The sequence below is a fragment of the Marmota flaviventris genome, chromosome 4 (assembly GCF_047511675.1).
Source record: "Marmota flaviventris isolate mMarFla1 chromosome 4, mMarFla1.hap1, whole genome shotgun sequence".
Taxonomy (NCBI): domain Eukaryota; kingdom Metazoa; phylum Chordata; class Mammalia; order Rodentia; family Sciuridae; genus Marmota; species Marmota flaviventris.
Window position 1 is genome coordinate 73,536,533 of NC_092501.1, and position 25,114 is coordinate 73,561,646.

The window sequence follows — 25,114 nt, forward strand, 5'->3', positions numbered from 1 at the left end:
TTATCCAAATAGTGCTCTGGATTTCCCATTTATTAGCATTTAACTTTTCAATATAGTCCTTAATTGTCTTTGAATTTCAGAAACGTGTCTGTTGTATGATCCATATTTTTGCCTGTAAATTTATTCATTTGTATTTTCTTTCTCTTTACTCTTTATAGTGTCTCAGTGTTTAGATATGTTGTGTCTTTATTCTCACTTTTAAGTATTCTTAGATATCATCCATGCTGTACTATTATTTACTCTAGAGGTGTTAGAATAGCTTTTATTTTTTATTGTATTGTTACTTTCTAATTTCATTCCATTATCTGATGGCATGCAAGGAACCACGTCTCATGTTTTTGATGTATTAACTGATGCTTTGTGGCCTCATATGTGGTCTGTTTTAGAAAATGATCTGTGCCCTTCAGAGAAGAAAGTGTATGTAAAACTTGCTCATTACAGTTACCATGTTTTTATCCTTTTTCCCTTTCTAGACTGTCCATGAAGGGAAAGGAGAAGTTCATAAATATTTTTGGCAATCCAGGAATGATGGTAATCTCTTTGAGACTGCTCATTTCTGTGCTGTTTATCAATTTGAAGTTAGAGAGAATTTCATGAGTGTTTTACTTCTTTTTTTATCATAAAAGGAAAATATGACCAGAATAAGCAAGGAAATCGAACCTTGCTAGACAGCAGTGATTCTGATAATGAAGCAGAAAATGTAGTTTGGAACACTTGTGCAAAAAATATGAAAGTAAAGAGCTTGCATGGTACTCCTCCTACTTCACGTGGCAAGAAGGTAAGATGCATTCTAAGACTTTTTTCCCAGGCCCTGTTAACATATCATCTCCCATATCCTCATAATGGTGACATTGATCCTAGAAAAAAATATAAGGTTCCTACTAGTTCACCATAGCAAATAAGCACAGCACCAAGAAAGACATGTGTGCCAGGATTGTGATTTGTAGAAGTTTTGGCGTGTAATCAGTGGTTAGGAATGCTCTTTCAGAAGGAAATAAGTAGAGAGAAAACCAAATGAATACCTAGGTGAATCTGAATGTGAGAAAGGAGAAAAATGGGAATTATTCCTGAAAGAAGAATGACATAACTATTTAGATTGAGTGAGAGAGTGAAGACAAAGAGGTAGTACAAACACAACAAGAAGAGTGAAGTTAAGGATAGCTGGAACTGTAGAATAGATTCGTCTGAAACACTTGAAATGCATTTTAATTAAGAAGTGAAAGAAATACAATTCTCACTTCTTTCAAATCTATGAAATACTTGTGTAGTTCCAATGTGCAGAGTTGTGTGAGTGGAATACTGGAATCAGTGAAGATCTTACCATGTGTAACAATTAAGTGGACAAGTCAGGCAGGGAGAGAGCCAGCCTCATAAAAATGTAGCAGGAGAATATTGTGGACAGAGAGAACATTTGTTTACCATTCTTCTTCTCACATTGTGGAGTGGCAGGATCACAGGTGTTAGAAAACATGACCACAGTCATTTTGTGATTCTAAAATATACAAACATATGCATAAATGTAACTACACATATTAGATACTTAATAAATTTATTCACTTCCCAACTTATTGAGATTTGGAATAATTATTTTATCTGAGCAGTAATGAATTATAGATTGAAAATGATTAAGATGGTCAAAGTTTTGGGACAGTGCACATTGGTTTTACAGAATAGAGGGTTTCACTGTGGTATACTTGCATACGTGTATAAGTTAGTTTGAAGCAGGTCACTCACAAAATATTATTCTATGTGTTCTTTTTTTAAATATAAGACATCCTAACATAAAACTAGTAGATTTCTCATTCATTGCCATTTAACGTTCCTTAGTAGTATCAAGTGGTCCGCTGGATTTCAAAAAACTGTTGGTTATAAGAACCACATTTTGGATAGTAAATTATTTCACTTGTTTCTTCTGTCTCTCTCCTTTGGTTACTTTGGTTCAGATTTATAAGACTTGTTTCTCTTCTCAAAAACACAGCTCTCTTTTTCATTCATATTCTTTTTCGTTCCTTTGGCATGAATATGTATCATCTGTTCATGTGTCCTGGATTTGGAGTGGGATTGTTCTTGTTTCCCTAAGACCTCGAGATTCATCTCTAGGCTATATAGTTGAGATCCCTCTGATAAGGTATGTAGCCTTATAAGATATGTAGCCTTATAACTTATATAGTTGAGATCGCTCTGATAAGGTATGTAGCCACATTTATACTTTTCCTCTTTGACTGCATTCATTGTGTGTAGCAGACACTGGGATGTGTTTTTCATTTCAGTTGATTCTAATGATCTATTAATCTTTTTGCTGATTTCTTGGAGGACTGATTCTTCATGCCAAAGTGTATATGGCTCATTGTCTTGTGATTGTGCTCTATCTATCCCTTTTTTTGGTGTGCATTTGAAATGTTATTTGAATGGCATCTGATAATATGAAAGGAATCACTTTGATTGCGATGTGTACTTGCTAAGAATTGTCTTCATGACCTATATGGAGTCTGTTTTAGAGCAAATTCCATAAGAAGCCTGAGTGCAGCACTTTTTTTCTGAGGAAGTATTCCATAGATACCTGTAAAGTCCTCAGGATCAAAAAGTACAGTTGAATTCTGTAGGAATGGTTGATATTTTGTCTGAGCGAAATACCTCTTAGTGAGTTTGGCAGAGTGAAGTGACCCAAACTTGTTTTACAGGGCCCCTGTGTCCCTTTCCTTGGAGCAGTTTGTGGCTGATGTAATTGGGGGCATTGGTGTTCCAGGCACAGTCCTTTACCATTCTTGTTGGATTACTCCTTTTTCTAGTAGGTGTGATCTTCTCTGTCACCTCTGGCTAATGGAGGGTTGAAGTCTGCTGTAGCAAATATGACAATAGCTATTGCTCCTTGCTGTTGGCATCCATCAGCATGAAATGCAAATACTATTTTCCATTCTTGCGATCTCTGCAACTCTGTGCATGTGAAGTACATTTTCTGCTGACAATATGCATTTGGGTCTTGATTTCTTCACTTAATATTCCACGCAGTGCCTTTAATTGAAGAATCAAGCTCATTTACATTTGGTATGAATGGTGAGAGGTACATGTTACTTGGTGCCATTTTGCTTCATTTGATTTCTGTTGGAGTCAGTCATAATTCACATTGCTTACGTATATTAAGATTTATTCTTTCCCATGCTCCACACTGTGTGATTTTAGTGTTCTTCTTTCACATGTAGGATTGTCTCAGTACTTTCAAGATTGCTTCCTTAGTGCCCCTGTATCGCTTTTAGTTTTCTCTTAGCAATTCAGTGATGGGTGTTAACTGTGTATTGTGCTCCTTTTCTCAATTGCTTTCTTTGTTCTAAATTTTTCTGGTGAACATTTAAAATCTTCTAAGTACAGAATCATGTTGTAGTAAAACCACACTACTTTTAGCTGCTGGTTTCCTGTATGAAACACTTTCTTCTTCTCCTTGGCCTAATAGCACTGGCTAGAGTGACACAGAATGTTTTGAACAGAAATGATAAAAGGGGGCATCTTCAGTCTCGTTTCATGTCTAAGAAACATGGTTTGTGTTGTCTCCGTTTTGAATGAGATTGACTTCGCGTTTACTATAAAAAGCTTTTACAAGGTTGAGGTATGTTCCTACTATCACTTGTTTTTCTTGTGTTTTGAACCCTTATTTTGGGAAATGCTTATCCTGCCTCTATTGAGAATACCTAGGATTCTGGTCTCTGTGTGTGTTGGTATGCTGAATGGCATCTGTTGGTTTCCATCTATGGAGCCAAAGGTGTATCCCGAGATGAAACGCATGGGATTGTGGTGTCCTATCTTTTTCTTGTGTTTGGAAAGTGAATTGCCCACATTTTATTAAGATCTTCTGCATTTATTTTCATAAGGATTATTGGCCTCAAGTTTTGTATCCTCATGTGTATTTATCTGGTTTTGGAATCCTGGGGATGCGGCATTCATAGAATGAGTCTGGCCGGGTTCACTTCATTTCTCCTAAATGGAATGTTTTGAAGGGGGGTTTCTATTAACTCTTTTTAGAAGGTCTGCTTGAACTGGACTAGGCTTCCATTGGGTCCTGGGCTTTGCTTTGCAGGTAGGCTTTTGAGCATAACTTCAATTTCATGGCTTGATTTGTATCTGTTTGAATTTGAGATGGGCATTTGGGTAGGCAATGCTGGTATAATTTCCCAAATAGTTTCTGATTATCCTCTCCATTTCATTGTTCTCCATGGTGATTGTTCCTTTTCATCCCAAATTTCAGGAAATTGAGTCTTGTCCCTCTTTCTCTGGATAGTGTGCACAAACTTACATGAAATTTCTGGTTGGTTTCAAAGAACCAAGTTTGTATATTGTTGATTTGGTTGGAACCTTGTTGTTTTCATTTCTTAAAGTTTGGTTCAAATTTCAATTATGTGCCATCAAGGGCTGCTTTCAATGTTGATTTCTTCTTTTTCCATGGCTTTGAAATGTAATGGGAGGTTTGTGTCTGGGAGATTTTCTGTTCTCATAAGGAATAAGATCAGGGCTGTGAACCTTCTTCTCTGATCAACCTTCTGAGTATCCCTGGGTTGTGGATATGTTGTGTGGCTGTTATCAGTAACCTTGAAGTATTATTTATTTCATCTATCGTGTCTTCTGCTCTCCAGTAGTTGATCATTCAGTCTAGGGGACTAGAGGGGCTCCTGTGTTTTTATTCTACTGTTGATTTCTGATTTCATTGCATAAAAGTCTGATGGAACGCCAGGTATTCTCCCTAATTTTTTCCTATGAACTGATCCTTGCTTTGTGGCATCAGATGTGGTGTGTTTTAGGAAATGATCTCTGTGCTGCCGAGAAGAAAGTGTCTTTATAGTGCTTGCTAATTCCTAGCATCCTGTGTTTTTCCTTCCCAGAATGCCCCTGAAGAAAAAGAAGAAGTATGTGAAAACTTCCGGCAATCCAGGAATCATGGTAATGTCTTTGAAGACTGCCAAATGTGCTATTCATTAATTACAATTACACAGAGTTTCCTGTATGTTTTACTTTGACTTATTCCCATAACAGGTAAAATCGACCTCGGGAAACAAGAACACCGAGCCTTGCTGGACAACAATCATTCCGAGAGTGAAAGAGAACATGTGGTTTCCACCTCCCGTTTAATACATAACACGAAGAAGGGCTTGCGTGATGCTAACCCTTCATCACCTGACCCCAAAGTAAGGCATGTTTTAATACTTGTTTCCCATCCCCTGGCCACATCTTTGATTTCTTCTTCTATTTTTTGTTTGTTGTTTTAGCATATCATCTCTTCTATCCTCATAATGGTGACAATGATCCTACACAGAGGGCCCCTAACTCAGGGTCACAAAAGAAAATAAGTGTCTCACCAGGAGAGGCATAAGGATAGGATTGTGCTTTGTGGGAGTCAAGAACGGTCAGGCCTGCGAATGTGGAATAAAGAACTAGAAAGCAAAGCCAATGCATAGCTACTAGAACCTGGAAGAGGGATTTTCATGCCCCCAAATAAACCATTGTTTGAGTGCTGACTAGAGTTTTTCAGTAAAGAGTGGGCATTGGTACAGCTGGGCCGTTTTGAGTTTTAGGAGTAAGCTCCATTCTGATTCCCATAGTGGATGGTAGTAATAAGCATCCTCACCAACAATGTTGAAGCATTTCTATTTCCACATGATCCTCAGTGTGTATCATTTGTGTTCTCAACATTACCTTCCCGAATGGGGTCAGATGGACTCGCTGTTGAAATTGGAATTGCATGTCCCTGATGTGTGAAGACTGGGATTTTTACTACCTTGATGAGCTGAGCGATTATCCATGTTCTTTGGGTCCATCGAGATCATGTGCCATTGTGTAAATGGGTTGTTTGTCTTCCCAGAGCTCAGTACCTTTAGCTGTTTATATATTTAGTATGGCAATCCACTGTCCAAGAGAAACTGGCAAAAACTCATCTCCTAGGCTATATGCTTTCTCGTCACCCTGTGAATGGTTTTCTTTGCTGTTCTGCAGATTGAATTTGGATGCGCTCTGGTTTACCACTTCCTGCGAGCACATTCTCACGTGTAATATTCCTCTTTCTAAAGTCTTATTCGATGCCTATATTCGGAGGTGTTTCCCCGGTATTCCTTCCAATGGCTGCCATGTTTCACTTTTTGTTATATCTAGGTTTGTTACCCCTCTTGTGTTGTGTTGTGCATGGGGAGAAACAGAGACCTAGTTTCACTCTTCTTGGTATGGATATCCAGTTTGCCCAATTCCATCCGTTTTGCTTTTGCATTGGATTAAACATGTACATGATAGTTGGGTTCATATGGACGTATTCATACACGTGTTTTTTTCACACCATTCAGACCCTGGTTCCTCTCTCTTATTTCCCTCCACCCTCAACTTGCTCTAATCTACTGGTCTAACTACCATTCATTCGTTGATGTAGTGATTATTGATAGATATACATTGAATTGCAATTCACCATATATAATTTCATGCTTGTAGAGTATTTTCATCAACATTCCCTCCACTACCCTAACTCTTGTGTCCTCCCAATGATATTTTTCCGCTGTACTAACCTTTGCTTTCACTTCAGGATATCCATGCCTATCTTGTTCCTAGTAGGTTGCTTTATCTTCTGCCTTGATTGGAATCGTTTCAATGCTCCATATTCTCATATGACTTATTGAATTGAGCATGGTATTCTCCACTTCCTTCCGCTCATCGAAAATGGTATAAGTTCATTCTTCAACATATACGAAAACTTGTTCATGTATATACGCCTCATTGTATCATCCATTCAATGTGTCGCTGCTGGTAAGGGTTGTGCGGCTATAGACATTGATACACTTGTGTCCCTGCTTGTCAGCTGAACACAAAAGAGGCGTGGATATCAAGATCCTGGGGTGTTTCCATTGCTTGTTTTTGGAGGAATCTCCATAGTGCTTCCCACAGTGATTGCCCTAATGTGTGGTTGCCCATATGTGTGGTTGCCCTAATGTCTGTTGTTTTGCATCTCTGGAGCCCAAATTGCATCCCGAGATGAATCGCATGGGATCCTAGTGGTGTCCTATCTTTTTCCTGTGCTTTGGTAAGTGAATTACCCATGTTTTACGAAGATCTTCTGCATTTATTTTCATGAGGATTATTGGCCTCAAGTTTTGTTTCCTGATGGGTCTTTGTCTGGTTTTGGAATCGGGGTGATGCGGCATTCATAGAATGAGTCTGGCCGGGTTCCCTCCATTTCTCCATAATGGAATGGTTTCAGGGGGTTTCCCATTAACTCGTTTTAAAAGGACTGGGTGAACTGGGCTCAGCTTCCATTAGATCCTGGGCTTTCCTTTGTTGGTAGGTTTCAGCGTATCTTCAGTTTCATTGCTGGATTTGGATCTGTTGAAATTTCTGATGTGCATTTGGGTAGGCAATGCAGGTATAAGTTTCCCCAATAGTTTCTGATTATCCTCTCTATTTCATTGTGCTCCACGGTGATCCATCCTTTTCATCCCAAATTTCAGGAAATTAAGTCTTGTCCCTCTTGCTCTGGATAGTGTGCATAAACTTTGATCAAATTTACGGTAGGTTTCAAAGAACCAAGTTTGTATATTGTTGATTTTGTTGGAACCTTGTTGCTTTCATTTCTTAAAGTTTGGTTCTGATTTCAATTATTTGCCTTCAAGGGCTGCATTTAGTGTTGATCTCTTCTTTTTCCATGGCCTTGAAATGTAATGGGAGGTTTGTGTTTGGGAGATTTTCTGTTCTCTTAAGGAATAAGATCAGGGCTGTGCACCTTCTTCTCTTAACCAGCTTCCGAGTATCCCTGGGTTGTGGATATGTTGTGTGGCTGTTCTCAGTAACCTTGAAGTATTGTTTATTTCACCTATCGTGTCTTCTGCTCTCCAGTAGTTGATCACTCAGTCTAGGGGCCTAGAGGGGCTCCTGTGTTTTTATTCTACTGTTGATTTCTGATTTCATTGCTTAAAAGACTGATGAAACGCCAGGCATTCTCCCTAATTTTTTCTTATGAACTGATCCTTGCTTTGTGGCATCAGATGTGGTGTGTTTCAGAAAATGATCGCTGTGCTGCCGAGAAGGAAGTGTCTTTATAGTGCTTGCTAATTCCTGGCATCCTGTGTTTTTCCTTCCCAGAATGCCCCTGAAGAAAAAGAAGAAGTATGTGAAAACTTCCGGCAATCCAGGAATCATGGTAATGTCTTTGAAGACTGCCAAATGTGCTATTCATTGACTTACAATTACACAGAGTTTCCTGTATGTTTTACTTTGACTTATTCCCATAACAGGTAAAATCGACCTCGGGAAACAAGAACACCGAGCCTTGCTGGACAACAATCATTCCGAGAGTGAAAGAGAACATGTGGTTTCCACCTCCCGTTTAATACATACCACGAAGAAGGGCTTGCGTGATGCTACCCCTTCATCACCTGACCCCAAAGTAAGGCATGTTTTAATACTTGTTTCCCGTCCCCTGGCCACATCTTTGATTTCTTCTTCTATTTTTTGTTTGTTGTTTTAGCATATCATCTCTTCTATCCTCATAATGGTGACAATGATCCTACACAGAGGGCCCCTAACTCAGGGTCACAAAAGAAAATAAGTGTCTCACCAGGAGAGGCATAAGGATAGGATTGTGCTTTGTGGGAGTCAAGAACTGTCAGGCCTGCGAATGTGGAATACAGAACTAGAAAGCAAAGCCAATAAATAGCTACTGGAACCTGGAAGAGAGATTTTCATGCCCCCAAATAAACCATTGTTTGAGTGCTGACTAGAGTTTTTCAGTAAAGAGTGAGTGGGCATTGGTACAGCTGGGCCGTTTTGAGTTTTAGGAGTAAGCTCCATTCTGATTCCCATAGTGGATGGTAGTAATAAGCATCCTCACCAACAACGTTGAAGCATTTCTATTTCCACATGATCCTCAGTGTGTATCATTTGTGTTCTCAACATTACCTTCCCGAATGGGGTCAGATGGACTCGCTGTTGAAATTGGAATTGCATGTCCCTGATGTGTGAAGACTGGGATTGTTACTACCTTGATGAGCTGAGCGATTATCCATGTTCTTTGGGTCCATCGAGATCATGTGCCATTGGGTAAATGGGTTGTTTGTCTTCCCAGAGCTCAGTACCTTTAGCTGTTTATATATTTAGTATGGCAATCCACTGTCCAAGAGAAACTGGCAAAAACTCATCTCCTAGGCTATATGCTTTCTCCTCACCCTGTGAATGGTTTCCTTTCCGGTTCTGCAGATTGGATTTGGATGCGCTCTGGTTTACCACTTCCTGCGAGCACATTCTCACGTGTAATATTCCTCTTTCTAAAGTCTTATTCGATGCCTATATTCGGAGGTGTTTCCCCGGTATTCCTTCCAATGGCTGCCATGTTTCACTTTTGTTATATCTAGGTTTGTTTTCCCTCTTGTGTTGTGTTGTGCATGGGGAGAAACAGAGACCTAGTTTCACTCTTCTTGGTATGGATATCCAGTTTGCCCAATTCCATCCGTTTTGCTTTTGCATTGGATTAAACATGTACATGATATTTGGGTTCATATGGACATATTCATACACGTGTTTTTTTTACACCATTCAGACCCTGGTTCCTCTCTCTTATTTCCCTCCACCCTCAACTTGCTCTAATCTACTGGTCTAACTACCATTCATTCGTTGATGTAGTGATTATTCATAGATATACATTGAATTGCAATTCACCATGATATAATTTCATGCTTGTAGAGTATTTTCATCAACATTCCCTCCACTACCCTAACTCTTGTGTCCTCCCAATGATATTTTTCTGCTCTACTAAACTTTGCTTTCACTTCAGGATAACCATGCCTACCTTGTTCCTAGTAGGTTGCTTTATCTTCTGCCTTGATTGGAATCCTTTCAATGCTCCATATTCTCATGTGACATATTGAATTGAGCATGGTATTCTCCACTTCCTTCCACTCATCGAAAATGGTATAAGTTCATTCTTCAAGATATACTAAAACTTGTTCGTGTATATACACCTCACTGTATAATCCATTCAACATGTCACTGATGGTAAGAGTTATGCGGCTACAGACATTGATACACTTGTGTCCCTGCTGGTCAGCTGAACACAAAAGAGGCGTGGATATCAAGATCATAGGGTGGTTCCATTGCTTGTTTTTGGAAGAATCTCCATAGTGCTTCCCACAGTGGTTGCCCAATTGTGTGGTTGCCCTAATGTCTGTTGTTTTGCATCTCTGGAGCCCAAATTGCATCCCGAGATGAATCGCATGGGATCCTAGTGGTGTCCTATCTTTTTCCTGTGCTTTGGTAAGTGAATTACCCATGTTTTACGAAGATCTTCTGCATTTATTTTCATGAGGATTATTGGCCTCAAGTTTTGTTTCCTGATGGGTCTTTGTCTGGTTTTGGAATCAGGGTGATGCGGCATTCATAGAATGAGTCTGGCCGGGTTCCCTCCATTTCTCCATAATGGAATGGTTTCAGGGGGTTTCCCATTAACTCGTTTTAAAAGGACTGGGTGAACTGGGCTCAGCTTCCATTAGATCCTGGGCTTTCCTTTGTTGGTAGGTTTCAGCGCATCTTCAGTTTCATTGCTGGATTTGGATCTGTTGAAATTTCTGATGTGCATTTGGGTAGGCAATGCAGGTATAAGTTTCCCCAATAGTTTCTGATTATCCTCTCTATTTCATTGTGCTCCACGGTGATCCATCCTTTTCATCCCAAATTTCAGGAAATTGAGTCTTGTCCCTCTTTCTCTGGATAGTGTGCATAAACTTTGATCAAATTTACGGTAGGTTTCAAAGAACCAAGTTTGTATATTGTTGATTTTGTTGGAACCTTGTTGCTTTCATTTCTTAAAGTTTGGTTCTGATTTCAATTATTTGCCTTCAAGGGCTGCTTTTAGTGTTGATCTCTTCTTTTTCCATGGCCTTGAAATGTAATGGGAGGTTTGTGTTTGGGAGATTTTCTGTTCTCTTAAGGAATAAGATCAGGGCTGTGCACCTTCTTCTCTTAACCAGCTTCCGAGTATCCCTGGGTTGTGGATATGTTGTGTGGCTGTTCTCAGTAACCTTGAAGTATTGTTTATTTCACCTATCGTGTCTTCTGCTCTCCAGTAGTTGATCACTCAGTCTAGGGGCCTAGAGGGGCTCCTGTGTTTTTATTCTACTGTTGATTTCTGATTTCATTGCTTAAAAGACTGATGAAACGCCAGGCATTCTCCCTAATTTTTTCTTATGAACTGATCCTTGCTTTGTGGCATCAGATGTGGTGTGTTTCAGAAAATGATCGCTGTGCTGCCGAGAAGGAAGTGTCTTTATAGTGCTTGCTAATTCCTGGCATCCTGTGTTTTTCCTTCCCAGAATGCCCCTGAAGAAAAAGAAGAAGTATGTGAAAACTTCCGGCAATCCAGGAATCATGGTAATGTCTTTGAAGACTGCCAAATGTGCTATTCATTGACTTACAATTACACAGAGTTTCCTGTATGTTTTACTTTGACTTATTCCCATAACAGGTAAAATCGACCTCGGGAAACAAGAACACCGAGCCTTGCTGGACAACAATCATTCCGAGAGTGAAAGAGAACATGTGGTTTCCACCTCCCGTTTAATACATACCACGAAGAAGGGCTTGCGTGATGCTACCCCTTCATCACCTGACCCCAAAGTAAGGCATGTTTTAATACTTGTTTCCCGTCCCCTGGCCACATCTTTGATTTCTTCTTCTATTTTTTGTTTGTTGTTTTAGCATATCATCTCTTCTATCCTCATAATGGTGACAATGATCCTACACAGAGGGCCCCTAACTCAGGGTCACAAAAGAAAATAAGTGTCTCACCAGGAGAGGCATAAGGATAGGATTGTGCTTTGTGGGAGTCAAGAACTGTCAGGCCTGCGAATGTGGAATACAGAACTAGAAAGCAAAGCCAATAAATAGCTACTGGAACCTGGAAGAGAGATTTTCATGCCCCCAAATAAACCATTGTTTGAGTGCTGACTAGAGTTTTTCAGTAAAGAGTGAGTGGGCATTGGTACAGCTGGGCCGTTTTGAGTTTTAGGAGTAAGCTCCATTCTGATTCCCATAGTGGATGGTAGTAATAAGCATCCTCACCAACAACGTTGAAGCATTTCTATTTCCACATGATCCTCAGTGTGTATCATTTGTGTTCTCAACATTACCTTCCCGAATGGGGTCAGATGGACTCGCTGTTGAAATTGGAATTGCATGTCCCTGATGTGTGAAGACTGGGATTGTTACTACCTTGATGAGCTGAGCGATTATCCATGTTCTTTGGGTCCATCGAGATCATGTGCCATTGGGTAAATGGGTTGTTTGTCTTCCCAGAGCTCAGTACCTTTAGCTGTTTATATATTTAGTATGGCAATCCACTGTCCAAGAGAAACTGGCAAAAACTCATCTCCTAGGCTATATGCTTTCTCCTCACCCTGTGAATGGTTTCCTTTCCGGTTCTGCAGATTGGATTTGGATGCGCTCTGGTTTACCACTTCCTGCGAGCACATTCTCACGTGTAATATTCCTCTTTCTAAAGTCTTATTCGATGCCTATATTCGGAGGTGTTTCCCCGGTATTCCTTCCAATGGCTGCCATGTTTCACTTTTGTTATATCTAGGTTTGTTTTCCCTCTTGTGTTGTGTTGTGCATGGGGAGAAACAGAGACCTAGTTTCACTCTTCTTGGTATGGATATCCAGTTTGCCCAATTCCATCCGTTTTGCTTTTGCATTGGATTAAACATGTACATGATATTTGGGTTCATATGGACATATTCATACACGTGTTTTTTTTACACCATTCAGACCCTGGTTCCTCTCTCTTATTTCCCTCCACCCTCAACTTGCTCTAATCTACTGGTCTAACTACCATTCATTCGTTGATGTAGTGATTATTCATAGATATACATTGAATTGCAATTCACCATGATATAATTTCATTCTTGTAGAGTATTTTCATCAACATTCCCTCCACTACCCTAACTCTTGTGTCCTCCCAATGATATTTTTCTGCTCTACTAAACTTTGCTTTCACTTCAGGATAACCATGCCTACCTTGTTCCTAGTAGGTTGCTTTATCTTCTGCCTTGATTGGAATCCTTTCAATGCTCCATATTCTCATGTGACATATTGAATTGAGCATGGTATTCTCCACTTCCTTCCACTCATCGAAAATGGTATAAGTTCATTCTTCAAGATATACTAAAACTTGTTCGTGTATATACGCCTCACTGTATAATCCATTCAACATGTCACTGATGGTAAGAGTTATGCGGCTACAGACATTGATACACTTGTGTCCCTGCTGGTCAGCTGAACACAAAAGAGGCGTGGATATCAAGATCATAGGGTGGTTCCATTGCTTGTTTTTGGAAGAATCTCCATAGTGCTTCCCACAGTGGTTGCCCAATTGTGTGGTTGCCCTAATGTCTGTTGTTTTGCATCTCTGGAGCCCAAATTGCATCCCGAGATGAATCGCATGGGATCCTAGTGGTGTCCTATCTTTTTCCTGTGCTTTGGTAAGTGAATTACCCATGTTTTACGAAGATCTTCTGCATTTATTTTCATGAGGATTATTGGCCTCAAGTTTTGTTTCCTGATGGGTCTTTGTCTGGTTTTGGAATCGGGGTGATGCGGCATTCATAGAATGAGTCTGGCCGGGTTCCCTCCATTTCTCCATAATGGAATGGTTTCAGGGGGTTTCCCATTAACTCGTTTTAAAAGGACTGGGTGAACTGGGCTCAGCTTCCATTAGATCCTGGGCTTTCCTTTGTTGGTAGGTTTCAGCGCATCTTCAGTTTCATTGCTGGATTTGGATCTGTTGAAATTTCTGATGTGCATTTGGGTAGGCAATGCAGGTATAAGTTTCCCCAATAGTTTCTGATTATCCTCTCTATTTCATTGTGCTCCACGGTGATCCATCCTTTTCATCCCAAATTTCAGGAAATTGAGTCTTGTCCCTCTTTCTCTGGATAGTGTGCATAAACTTTGATCAAATTTACGGTAGGTTTCAAAGAACCAAGTTTGTATATTGTTGATTTTGTTGGAACCTTGTTGCTTTCATTTCTTAAAGTTTGGTTCTGATTTCAATTATTTGCCTTCAAGGGCTGCTTTTAGTGTTGATCTCTTCTTTTTCCATGGCCTTGAAATGTAATGGGAGGTTTGTGTTTGGGAGATTTTCTGTTCTCTTAAGGAATAAGATCAGGGCTGTGCACCTTCTTCTCTTAACCAGCTTCCGAGTATCCCTGGGTTGTGGATATGTTGTGTGGCTGTTCTCAGTAACCTTGAAGTATTGTTTATTTCACCTATCGTGTCTTCTGCTCTCCAGTAGTTGATCACTCAGTCTAGGGGCCTAGAGGGGCTCCTGTGTTTTTATTCTACTGTTGATTTCTGATTTCATTGCTTAAAAGACTGATGAAACGCCAGGCATTCTCCCTAATTTTTTCTTATGAACTGATCCTTGCTTTGTGGCATCAGATGTGGTGTGTTTCAGAAAATGATCTCTGTGCTGCCGAGAAGGAAGTGTCTTTATAGTGCTTGCTAATTCCTGGCATCCTGTGTTTTTCCTTCCCAGAATGCCCCTGAAGAAAAAGAAGAAGTATGTGAAAACTTCCGGCAATCCAGGAATCATGGTAATGTCTTTGAAGACTGCCAAATGTGCTATTCATTGACTTACAATTACACAGAGTTTCCTGTATGTTTTACTTTGACTTATTCCCATAACAGGTAAAATCGACCTCGGGAAACAAGAACACCGAGCCTTGCTGGACAACAATCATTCCGAGAGTGAAAGAGAACATGTGGTTTCCACCTCCCGTTTAATACATACCACGAAGAAGGGCTTGCGTGATGCTACCCCTTCATCACCTGACCCCAAAGTAAGGCATGTTTTAATACTTGTTTCCCGTCCCCTGGCCACATCTTTGATTTCTTCTTCTATTTTTTGTTTGTTGTTTTAGCATATCATCTCTTCTATCCTCATAATGGTGACAATGATCCTACACAGAGGGCCCCTAACTCAGGGTCACAAAAGAAAATAAGTGTCTCACCAGGAGAGGCATAAGGATAGGATTGTGCTTTGTGGGAGTCAAGAACTGTCAGGCCTGCGAATGTGGAATACAGAACTAGAAAGCAAAGCCAATAAATAGCTACTGGAACCTGGAAGAGAGATTTTCATGCCCCCAAATAAACCATTGTTTGAGTGCTGACTAGAGTTTTTCAGTAAAGAGTGAGTGGGCATTGGTACAGCTGGGCCGTTTTGAGTTTTAGGAGTAAGCTCCATTCTGATTCCCATAGTGGATGGTAGTAATAAGCATCCTCACCAACAACGTTGAAGCATTTCTATTTCCACATGATCCTCAGTGTGTATCATTTGTGTTCTCAACATTACCTTCCCGAATGGGGTCAGATGGACTCGCTGTTGAAATTGGATTTGCATGTCCCTGATGTGTGAAGACTGGGATTGTTACTACCTTGATGAGCTGAGCGATTTTCCATGTTCCTTTGTGTCCTTCGAGATCGTGTGCCATTGTGTAAATGGGTTGTTTGTCTTCCCAGAGCTCAGTACCTTTAGCTGTTTATATATTTAGTATGGCAATCCACTGTCCAAGAGAAACTGGCAAAAACTCATCTCCTAGGCTATATGCTTTCTCCTCACGCTGTGAATGGTTTTCTTTGCTGTTCTGCAGATTGAATTTGGATGCGCTCTGGTTTACCACTTCCTGCGAGCACATTCTCACGTGTAATATTCCTCTTTCTAAAGTCTTATTCGATGCCTATATTCGGAGGTGTTTCCCCGGTATTCCTTCCAATGGCTGCCATGTTTCACTTTTTGTTATATCTAGGTTTGTTACCCCTCTTGTGTTGTGTTGTGCATGGGGAGAAACAGAGACCTAGTTTCACTCTTCTTGGTATGGATATCCAGTTTGCCCAATTCCATCCGTTTTGCTTTTGCATTGGATTAAACATGTACATGATAGTTGGGTTCATATGGACGTATTCATACGCGTATTTTTTTCACACCATTCAGACCCTGGTTCCTCTCTCTTATTTCCCTCCACCCTCAACTTGCTCTAATCTACTGGTCTAACTACCATTCATTCGTTGATGTAGTGATTATTGATAGATATACATTGAATTGCAATTCACCATGATATAATTTCATGCTTGTAGAGTATTTTCATCAACATTCCCTCCACTACCCTAACTCTTGTGTCCTCCCAATGATATTTTTCCGCTGTACTAACCTTTGCTTTCACTTCAGGATATCCATGCCTATCTTGTTCCTAGTAGGTTGCTTTATCTTCTGCCTTGATTGGAATCGTTTCAATGCTCCATATTCTCATATGACTTATTGAATTGAGCATGGTATTCTCCACTTCCTTCCGCTCATCGAAAATGGTATAAGTTCATTCTTCAAGATATACTAAAACTTGTTCGTGTATATACGCCTCACTGTATAATCCATTCAACATGTCACTGATGGTAAGAGTTATGCGGCTACAGACATTGATACACTTGTGTCCCTGCTGGTCAGCTGAACACAAAAGAGGCGTGGATATCAAGATCATAGGGTGGTTCCATTGCTTGTTTTTGGAAGAATCTCCATAGTGCTTCCCACAGTGGTTGCCCAATTGTGTGGTTGCCCTAATGTCTGTTGTTTTGCATCTCTGGAGCCCAAATTGCATCCCGAGATGAATCGCATGGGATCCTAGTGGTGTCCTATCTTTTTCCTGTGCTTTGGTAAGTGAATTACCCATGTTTTACGAAGATCTTCTGCATTTATTTTCATGAGGATTATTGGCCTCAAGTTTTGTTTCCTGATGGGTCTTTGTCTGGTTTTGGAATCGGGGTGATGCGGCATTCATAGAATGAGTCTGGCCGGGTTCCCTCCATTTCTCCATAATGGAATGGTTTCAGGGGGTTTCCCATTAACTCGTTTTAAAAGGACTGGGTGAACTGGGCTCAGCTTCCATTAGATCCTGGGCTTTCCTTTGTTGGTAGGTTTCAGCGCATCTTCAGTTTCATTGCTGGATTTGGATCTGTTGAAATTTCTGATGTGCATTTGGGTAGGCAATGCAGGTATAAGTTTCCCCAATAGTTTCTGATTATCCTCTCTATTTCATTGTGCTCCACGGTGATCCATCCTTTTCATCCCAAATTTCAGGAAATTGAGTCTTGTCCCTCTTTCTCTGGATAGTGTGCATAAACTTTGATCAAATTTACGGTAGGTTTCAAAGAACCAAGTTTGTATATTGTTGATTTTGTTGGAACCTTGTTGCTTTCATTTCTTAAAGTTTGGTTCTGATTTCAATTATTTGCCTTCAAGGGCTGCTTTTAGTGTTGATCTCTTCTTTTTCCATGGCCTTGAAATGTAATGGGAGGTTTGTGTTTGGGAGATTTTCTGTTCTCTTAAGGAATAAGATCAGGGCTGTGCACCTTCTTCTCTTAACCAGCTTCCGAGTATCCCTGGGTTGTGGATATGTTGTGTGGCTGTTCTCAGTAACCTTGAAGTATTGTTTATTTCACCTATCGTGTCTTCTGCTCTCCAGTAGTTGATCACTCAGTCTAGGGGCCTAGAGGGGCTCCTGTGTTTTTATTCTACTGTTGATTTCTGATTTCATTGCTTAAAAGACTGATGAAACGCCAGGCATTCTCCCTAATTTTTTCTTATGAACTGATCCTTGCTTTGTGGCATCAGATGTGGTGTGTTTCAGAAAATGATCTCTGTGCTGCCGAGAAGGAAGTGTCTTTATAGTGCTTGCTAATTCCTGGCATCCTGTGTTTTTCCTTCCCAGAATGCCCCTGAAGAAAAAGAAGAAGTATGTGAAAACTTCCGGCAATCCAGGAATCATGGTAATGTCTTTGAAGACTGCCAAATGTGCTATTCATTGACTTACAATTACACAGAGTTTCCTGTATGTTTTACTTTGACTTATTCCCATAACAGGTAAAATCGACCTCGGGAAACAAGAACACCGAGCCTTGCTGGACAACAATCATTCCGAGAGTGAAAGAGAACATGTGGTTTCCACCTCCCGTTTAATACATACCACGAAGAAGGGCTTGCGTGATGCTACCCCTTCATCACCTGACCCCAAAGTAAGGCATGTTTTAATACTTGTTTCCCGTCCCCTGGCCACATCTTTGATTTCTTCTTCTATTTTTTGTTTGTTGTTTTAGCATATCATCTCTTCTATCCTCATAATGGTGACAATGATCCTACACAGAGGGCCCCTAACTCAGGGTCACAAAAGAAAATAAGTGTCTCACCAGGAGAGGCATAAGGATAGGATTGTGCTTTGTGGGAGTCAAGAACTGTCAGGCCTGCGAATGTGGAATACAGAACTAGAAAGCAAAGCCAATAAATAGCTACTGGAACCTGGAAGAGAGATTTTCATGCCCCCAAATAAACCATTGTTTGAGTGCTGACTAGAGTTTTTCAGTAAAGAGTGAGTGGGCATTGGTACAGCTGGGCCGTTTTGAGTTTTAGGAGTAAGCTCCATTCTGATTCCCATAGTGGATGGTAGTAATAAGCATCCTCACCAACAACGTTGAAGCATTTCTATTTCCACATGATCCTCAGTGTGTATCATTTGTGTTCTCAACATTACCTTCCCGAATGGGGTCAGATGGACTCGCTGTTGAAATTGGATTTGCATGTCCCTGATGTGTGAAGACTGGGATTGTTACTACCTTGATGAGCTGAGCGATTTTCCATGTTCCTTTGTGTCCTTCGAGATCGTGTGCCATTGTGTAAATGGGTTGTTTGTCTTCCCAGAGCTCAGTACCTTTAGCTGTTTATATATTTAGTATGGCAATCCACTGTCCAAGAGAAACTGGCAAAAACTCATCTCCTAGGCTATATGCTTTCTCCTCACGCTGTGAATGGTTTTCTTTGCTGTTCTGCAGATTGAATTTGGATGCGCTCTGGTTTACCACTTCCTGCGAGCACATTCTCACGTGTAATATTCCTCTTTCTAAAGTCTTATTCGATGCCTATATTCGGAGGTGTTTCCCCGGTATTCCTTCCAATGGCTGCCATGTTTCACTTTTTGTTATATCTAGGTTTGTTACCCCTCTTGTGTTGTGTTGTGCATGGGGAGAAACAGAGACCTAGTTTCACTCTTCTTGGTATGGATATCCAGTTTGCCCAATTCCATCCGTTTTGCTTTTGCATTGGATTAAACATGTACATGATAGTTGGGTTCATATGGACGTATTCATACGCGTATTTTTTTCACACCATTCAGACCCTGGTTCCTCTCTCTTATTTCCCTCCACCCTCAACTTGCTCTAATCTACTGGTCTAACTACCATTCATTCGTTGATGTAGTGATTATTGATAGATATACATTGAATTGCAATTCACCATGATATAATTTCATGCTTGTAGAGTATTTTCATCAACATTCCCTCCACTACCCTAACTCTTGTGTCCTCCCAATGATATTTTTCCGCTGTACTAACCTTTGCTTTCACTTCAGGATATCCATGCCTATCTTGTTCCTAGTAGGTTGCTTTATCTTCTGCCTTGATTGGAATCGTTTCAATGCTCCATATTCTCATATGACTTATTGAATTGAGCATGGTATTCTCCACTTCCTTCCGCTCATCGAAAATGGTATAAGTTCATTCTTCAAGATATACTAAAACTTGTTCGTGTATATACGCCTCACTGTATAATCCATTCAACATGTCACTGATGGTAAGAGTTATGCGGCTACAGACATTGATACACTTGTGTCCCTGCTGGTCAGCTGAACACAAAAGAGGCGTGGATATCAAGATCATAGGGTGGTTCCATTGCTTGTTTTTGGAAGAATCTCCATAGTGCTTCCCACAGTGGTTGCCCAATTGTGTGGTTGCCCTAATGTCTGTTGTTTTGCATCTCTGGAGCCCAAATTGCATCCCGAGATGAATCGCATGGGATCCTAGTGGTGTCCTATCTTTTTCCTGTGCTTTGGTAAGTGAATTACCCATGTTTTACGAAGATCTTCTGCATTTATTTTCATGAGGATTATTGGCCTCAAGTTTTGTTTCCTGATGGGTCTTTGTCTGGTTTTGGAATCGGGGTGATGCGGCATTCATAGAATGAGTCTGGCCGGGTTCCCTCCATTTCTCCATAATGGAATGGTTTCAGGGGGTTTCCCATTAACTCGTTTTAAAAGGACTGGGTGAACTGGGCTCAGCTTCCATTAGATCCTGGGCTTTCCTTTGTTGGTAGGTTTCAGCGCATCTTCAGTTTCATTGCTGGATTTGGATCTGTTGAAATTTCTGATGTGCATTTGGGTAGGCAATGCAGGTATAAGTTTCCCCAATAGTTTCTGATTATCCTCTCTATTTCATTGTGCTCCACGGTGATCCATCCTTTTCATCCCAAATTTCAGGAAATTGAGTCTTGTCCCTCTTTCTCTGGATAGTGTGCATAAACTTTGATCAAATTTACGGTAGGTTTCAAAGAACCAAGTTTGTATATTGTTGATTTTGTTGGAACCTTGTTGCTTTCATTTCTTAAAGTTTGGTTCTGATTTCAATTATTTGCCTTCAAGGGCTGCTTTTAGTGTTGATCTCTTCTTTTTCCATGGCCTTGAAATGTAATGGGAGGTTTGTGTTTGGGAGATTTTCTGTTCTCTTAAGGAATAAGATCAGGGCTGTGCACCTTCTTCTCTTAACCAGCTTCCGAGTATCCCTGGGTTGTGGATATGTTGTGTGGCTGTTCTCAGTAACCTTGAAGTATTGTTTATTTCACCTATCGTGTCTTCTGCTCTCCAGTAGTTGATCACTCAGTCTAGGGGCCTAGAGGGGCTCCTGTGTTTTTATTCTACTGTTGATTTCTGATTTCATTGCTTAAAAGACTGATGAAACGCCAGGCATTCTCCCTAATTTTTTCTTATGAACTGATCCTTGCTTTGTGGCATCAGATGTGGTGTGTTTCAGAAAATGATCTCTGTGCTGCCGAGAAGGAAGTGTCTTTATAGTGCTTGCTAATTCCTGGCATCCTGTGTTTTTCCTTCCCAGAATGCCCCTGAAGAAAAAGAAGAAGTATGTGAAAACTTCCGGCAATCCAGGAATCATGGTAATGTCTTTGAAGACTGCCAAATGTGCTATTCATTGACTTACAATTACACAGAGTTTCCTGTATGTTTTACTTTGACTTATTCCCATAACAGGTAAAATCGACCTCGGGAAACAAGAACACCGAGCCTTGCTGGACAACAATCATTCCGAGAGTGAAAGAGAACATGTGGTTTCCACCTCCCGTTTAATACATACCACGAAGAAGGGCTTGCGTGATGCTACCCCTTCATCACCTGACCCCAAAGTAAGGCATGTTTTAATACTTGTTTCCCGTCCCCTGGCCACATCTTTGATTTCTTCTTCTATTTTTTGTTTGTTGTTTTAGCATATCATCTCTTCTATCCTCATAATGGTGACAATGATCCTACACAGAGGGCCCCTAACTCAGGGTCACAAAAGAAAATAAGTGTCTCACCAGGAGAGGCATAAGGATAGGATTGTGCTTTGTGGGAGTCAAGAACTGTCAGGCCTGCGAATGTGGAATACAGAACTAGAAAGCAAAGCCAATAAATAGCTACTGGAACCTGGAAGAGAGATTTTCATGCCCCCAAATAAACCATTGTTTGAGTGCTGACTAGAGTTTTTCAGTAAAGAGTGAGTGGGCATTGGTACAGCTGGGCCGTTTTGAGTTTTAGGAGTAAGCTCCATTCTGATTCCCATAGTGGATGGTAGTAATAAGCATCCTCACCAACAACGTTGAAGCATTTCTATTTCCACATGATCCTCAGTGTGTATCATTTGTGTTCTCAACATTACCTTCCCGAATGGGGTCAGATGGACTCGCTGTTGAAATTGGATTTGCATGTCCCTGATGTGTGAAGACTGGGATTGTTACTACCTTGATGAGCTGAGCGATTTTCCATGTTCCTTTGTGTCCTTCGAGATCGTGTGCCATTGTGTAAATGGGTTGTTTGTCTTCCCAGAGCTCAGTACCTTTAGCTGTTTATATATTTAGTATGGCAATCCACTGTCCAAGAGAAACTGGCAAAAACTCATCTCCTAGGCTATATGCTTTCTCCTCACGCTGTGAATGGTTTTCTTTGCTGTTCTGCAGATTGAATTTGGATGCGCTCTGGTTTACCACTTCCTGCGAGCACATTCTCACGTGTAATATTCCTCTTTCTAAAGTCTTATTCGATGCCTATATTCGGAGGTGTTTCCCCGGTATTCCTTCCAATGGCTGCCATGTTTCACTTTTTGTTATATCTAGGTTTGTTACCCCTCTTGTGTTGTGTTGTGCATGGGGAGAAACAGAGACCTAGTTTCACTCTTCTTGGTATGGATATCCAGTTTGCCCAATTCCATCCGTTTTGCTTTTGCATTGGATTAAACATGTACATGATAGTTGGGTTCATATGGACGTATTCATACGCGTATTTTTTTCACACCATTCAGACCCTGGTTCCTCTCTCTTATTTCCCTCCACCCTCAACTTGCTCTAATCTACTGGTCTAACTACCATTCATTCGTTGATGTAGTGATTATTGATAGATATACATTGAATTGCAATTCACCATGATATAATTTCATGCTTGTAGAGTATTTTCATCAACATTCCCTCCACTACCCTAACTCTTGTGTCCTCCCAATGATATTTTTCCGCTGTACTAACCTTTGCTTTCACTTCAGGATATCCATGCCTATCTTGTTCCTAGTAGGTTGCTTTATCTTCTGCCTTGATTGGAATCGTTTCAATGCTCCATATTCTCATATGACTTATTGAATTGAGCATGGTATTCTCCACTTCCTTCCGCTCATCGAAAATGGTATAAGTTCATTCTTCAAGATATACTAAAACTTGTTCGTGTATATACGCCTCACTGTATAATCCATTCAACATGTCACTGATGGTAAGAGTTATGCGGCTACAGACATTGATACACTTGTGTCCCTGCTGGTCAGCTGAACACAAAAGAGGCGTGGATATCAAGATCATAGGGTGGTTCCATTGCTTGTTTTTGGAAGAATCTCCATAGTGCTTCCCACAGTGGTTGCCCAATTGTGTGGTTGCCCTAATGTCTGTTGTTTTGCATCTCTGGAGCCCAAATTGCATCCCGAGATGAATCGCATGGGATCCTAGTGGTGTCCTATCTTTTTCCTGTGCTTTGGTAAGTGAATTACCCATGTTTTACGAAGATCTTCTGCATTTATTTTCATGAGGATTATTGGCCTCAAGTTTTGTTTCCTGATGGGTCTTTGTCTGGTTTTGGAATCGGGGTGATGCGGCATTCATAGAATGAGTCTGGCCGGGTTCCCTCCATTTCTCCATAATGGAATGGTTTCAGGGGGTTTCCCATTAACTCGTTTTAAAAGGACTGGGTGAACTGGGCTCAGCTTCCATTAGATCCTGGGCTTTCCTTTGTTGGTAGGTTTCAGCGCATCTTCAGTTTCATTGCTGGATTTGGATCTGTTGAAATTTCTGATGTGCATTTGGGTAGGCAATGCAGGTATAAGTTTCCCCAATAGTTTCTGATTATCCTCTCTATTTCATTGTGCTCCACGGTGATCCATCCTTTTCATCCCAAATTTCAGGAAATTGAGTCTTGTCCCTCTTTCTCTGGATAGTGTGCATAAACTTTGATCAAATTTACGGTAGGTTTCAAAGAACCAAGTTTGTATATTGTTGATTTTGTTGGAACCTTGTTGCTTTCATTTCTTAAAGTTTGGTTCTGATTTCAATTATTTGCCTTCAAGGGCTGCTTTTAGTGTTGATCTCTTCTTTTTCCATGGCCTTGAAATGTAATGGGAGGTTTGTGTTTGGGAGATTTTCTGTTCTCTTAAGGAATAAGATCAGGGCTGTGCACCTTCTTCTCTTAACCAGCTTCCGAGTATCCCTGGGTTGTGGATATGTTGTGTGGCTGTTCTCAGTAACCTTGAAGTATTGTTTATTTCACCTATCGTGTCTTCTGCTCTCCAGTAGTTGATCACTCAGTCTAGGGGCCTAGAGGGGCTCCTGTGTTTTTATTCTACTGTTGATTTCTGATTTCATTGCTTAAAAGACTGATGAAACGCCAGGCATTCTCCCTAATTTTTTCTTATGAACTGATCCTTGCTTTGTGGCATCAGATGTGGTGTGTTTCAGAAAATGATCTCTGTGCTGCCGAGAAGGAAGTGTCTTTATAGTGCTTGCTAATTCCTGGCATCCTGTGTTTTTCCTTCCCAGAATGCCCCTGAAGAAAAAGAAGAAGTATGTGAAAACTTCCGGCAATCCAGGAATCATGGTAATGTCTTTGAAGACTGCCAAATGTGCTATTCATTGACTTACAATTACACAGAGTTTCCTGTATGTTTTACTTTGACTTATTCCCATAACAGGTAAAATCGACCTCGGGAAACAAGAACACCGAGCCTTGCTGGACAACAATCATTCCGAGAGTGAAAGAGAACATGTGGTTTCCACCTCCCGTTTAATACATACCACGAAGAAGGGCTTGCGTGATGCTACCCCTTCATCACCTGACCCCAAAGTAAGGCATGTTTTAATACTTGTTTCCCGTCCCCTGGCCACATCTTTGATTTCTTCTTCTATTTTTTGTTTGTTGTTTTAGCATATCATCTCTTCTATCCTCATAATGGTGACAATGATCCTACACAGAGGGCCCCTAACTCAGGGTCACAAAAGAAAATAAGTGTCTCACCAGGAGAGGCATAAGGATAGGATTGTGCTTTGTGGGAGTCAAGAACTGTCAGGCCTGCGAATGTGGAATACAGAACTAGAAAGCAAAGCCAATAAATAGCTACTGGAACCTGGAAGAGAGATTTTCATGCCCCCAAATAAACCATTGTTTGAGTGCTGACTAGAGTTTTTCAGTAAAGAGTGAGTGGGCATTGGTACAGCTGGGCCGTTTTGAGTTTTAGGAGTAAGCTCCATTCTGATTCCCATAGTGGATGGTAGTAATAAGCATCCTCACCAACAACGTTGAAGCATTTCTATTTCCACATGATCCTCAGTGTGTATCATTTGTGTTCTCAACATTACCTTCCCGAATGGGGTCAGATGGACTCGCTGTTGAAATTGGATTTGCATGTCCCTGATGTGTGAAGACTGGGATTGTTACTACCTTGA

At 40.7% G+C, this 25,114-nt stretch overlaps 1 protein-coding gene across 1 annotated transcript in view; it reads left to right on the forward strand.

Annotated features, from left to right (window-relative positions):
- The first annotated feature begins 3,529 nt into the window (after positions 1-3,529).
- Positions 3,530-25,114, forward strand: part of LOC139705502 (ankyrin repeat domain-containing protein 26-like) — a 90,531-nt gene continuing 68,946 nt past the window's right edge. Inside the window, exons 1-15 of the mRNA XM_071611725.1 lie at positions 3,530-3,601; positions 4,869-4,926; positions 5,020-5,171; positions 8,101-8,158; positions 8,253-8,404; positions 11,322-11,379; positions 11,474-11,625; positions 14,543-14,600; positions 14,695-14,846; positions 17,766-17,823; positions 17,918-18,069; positions 20,989-21,046; positions 21,141-21,292; positions 24,212-24,269; positions 24,364-24,515. Of these exons, the coding sequence (XP_071467826.1) occupies positions 3,530-3,601; positions 4,869-4,926; positions 5,020-5,171; positions 8,101-8,158; positions 8,253-8,404; positions 11,322-11,379; positions 11,474-11,625; positions 14,543-14,600; positions 14,695-14,846; positions 17,766-17,823; positions 17,918-18,069; positions 20,989-21,046; positions 21,141-21,292; positions 24,212-24,269; positions 24,364-24,515 (1,542 nt within the window). The remainder of the gene's footprint in view (positions 3,602-4,868; positions 4,927-5,019; positions 5,172-8,100; positions 8,159-8,252; positions 8,405-11,321; positions 11,380-11,473; positions 11,626-14,542; positions 14,601-14,694; positions 14,847-17,765; positions 17,824-17,917; positions 18,070-20,988; positions 21,047-21,140; positions 21,293-24,211; positions 24,270-24,363; positions 24,516-25,114) is intronic.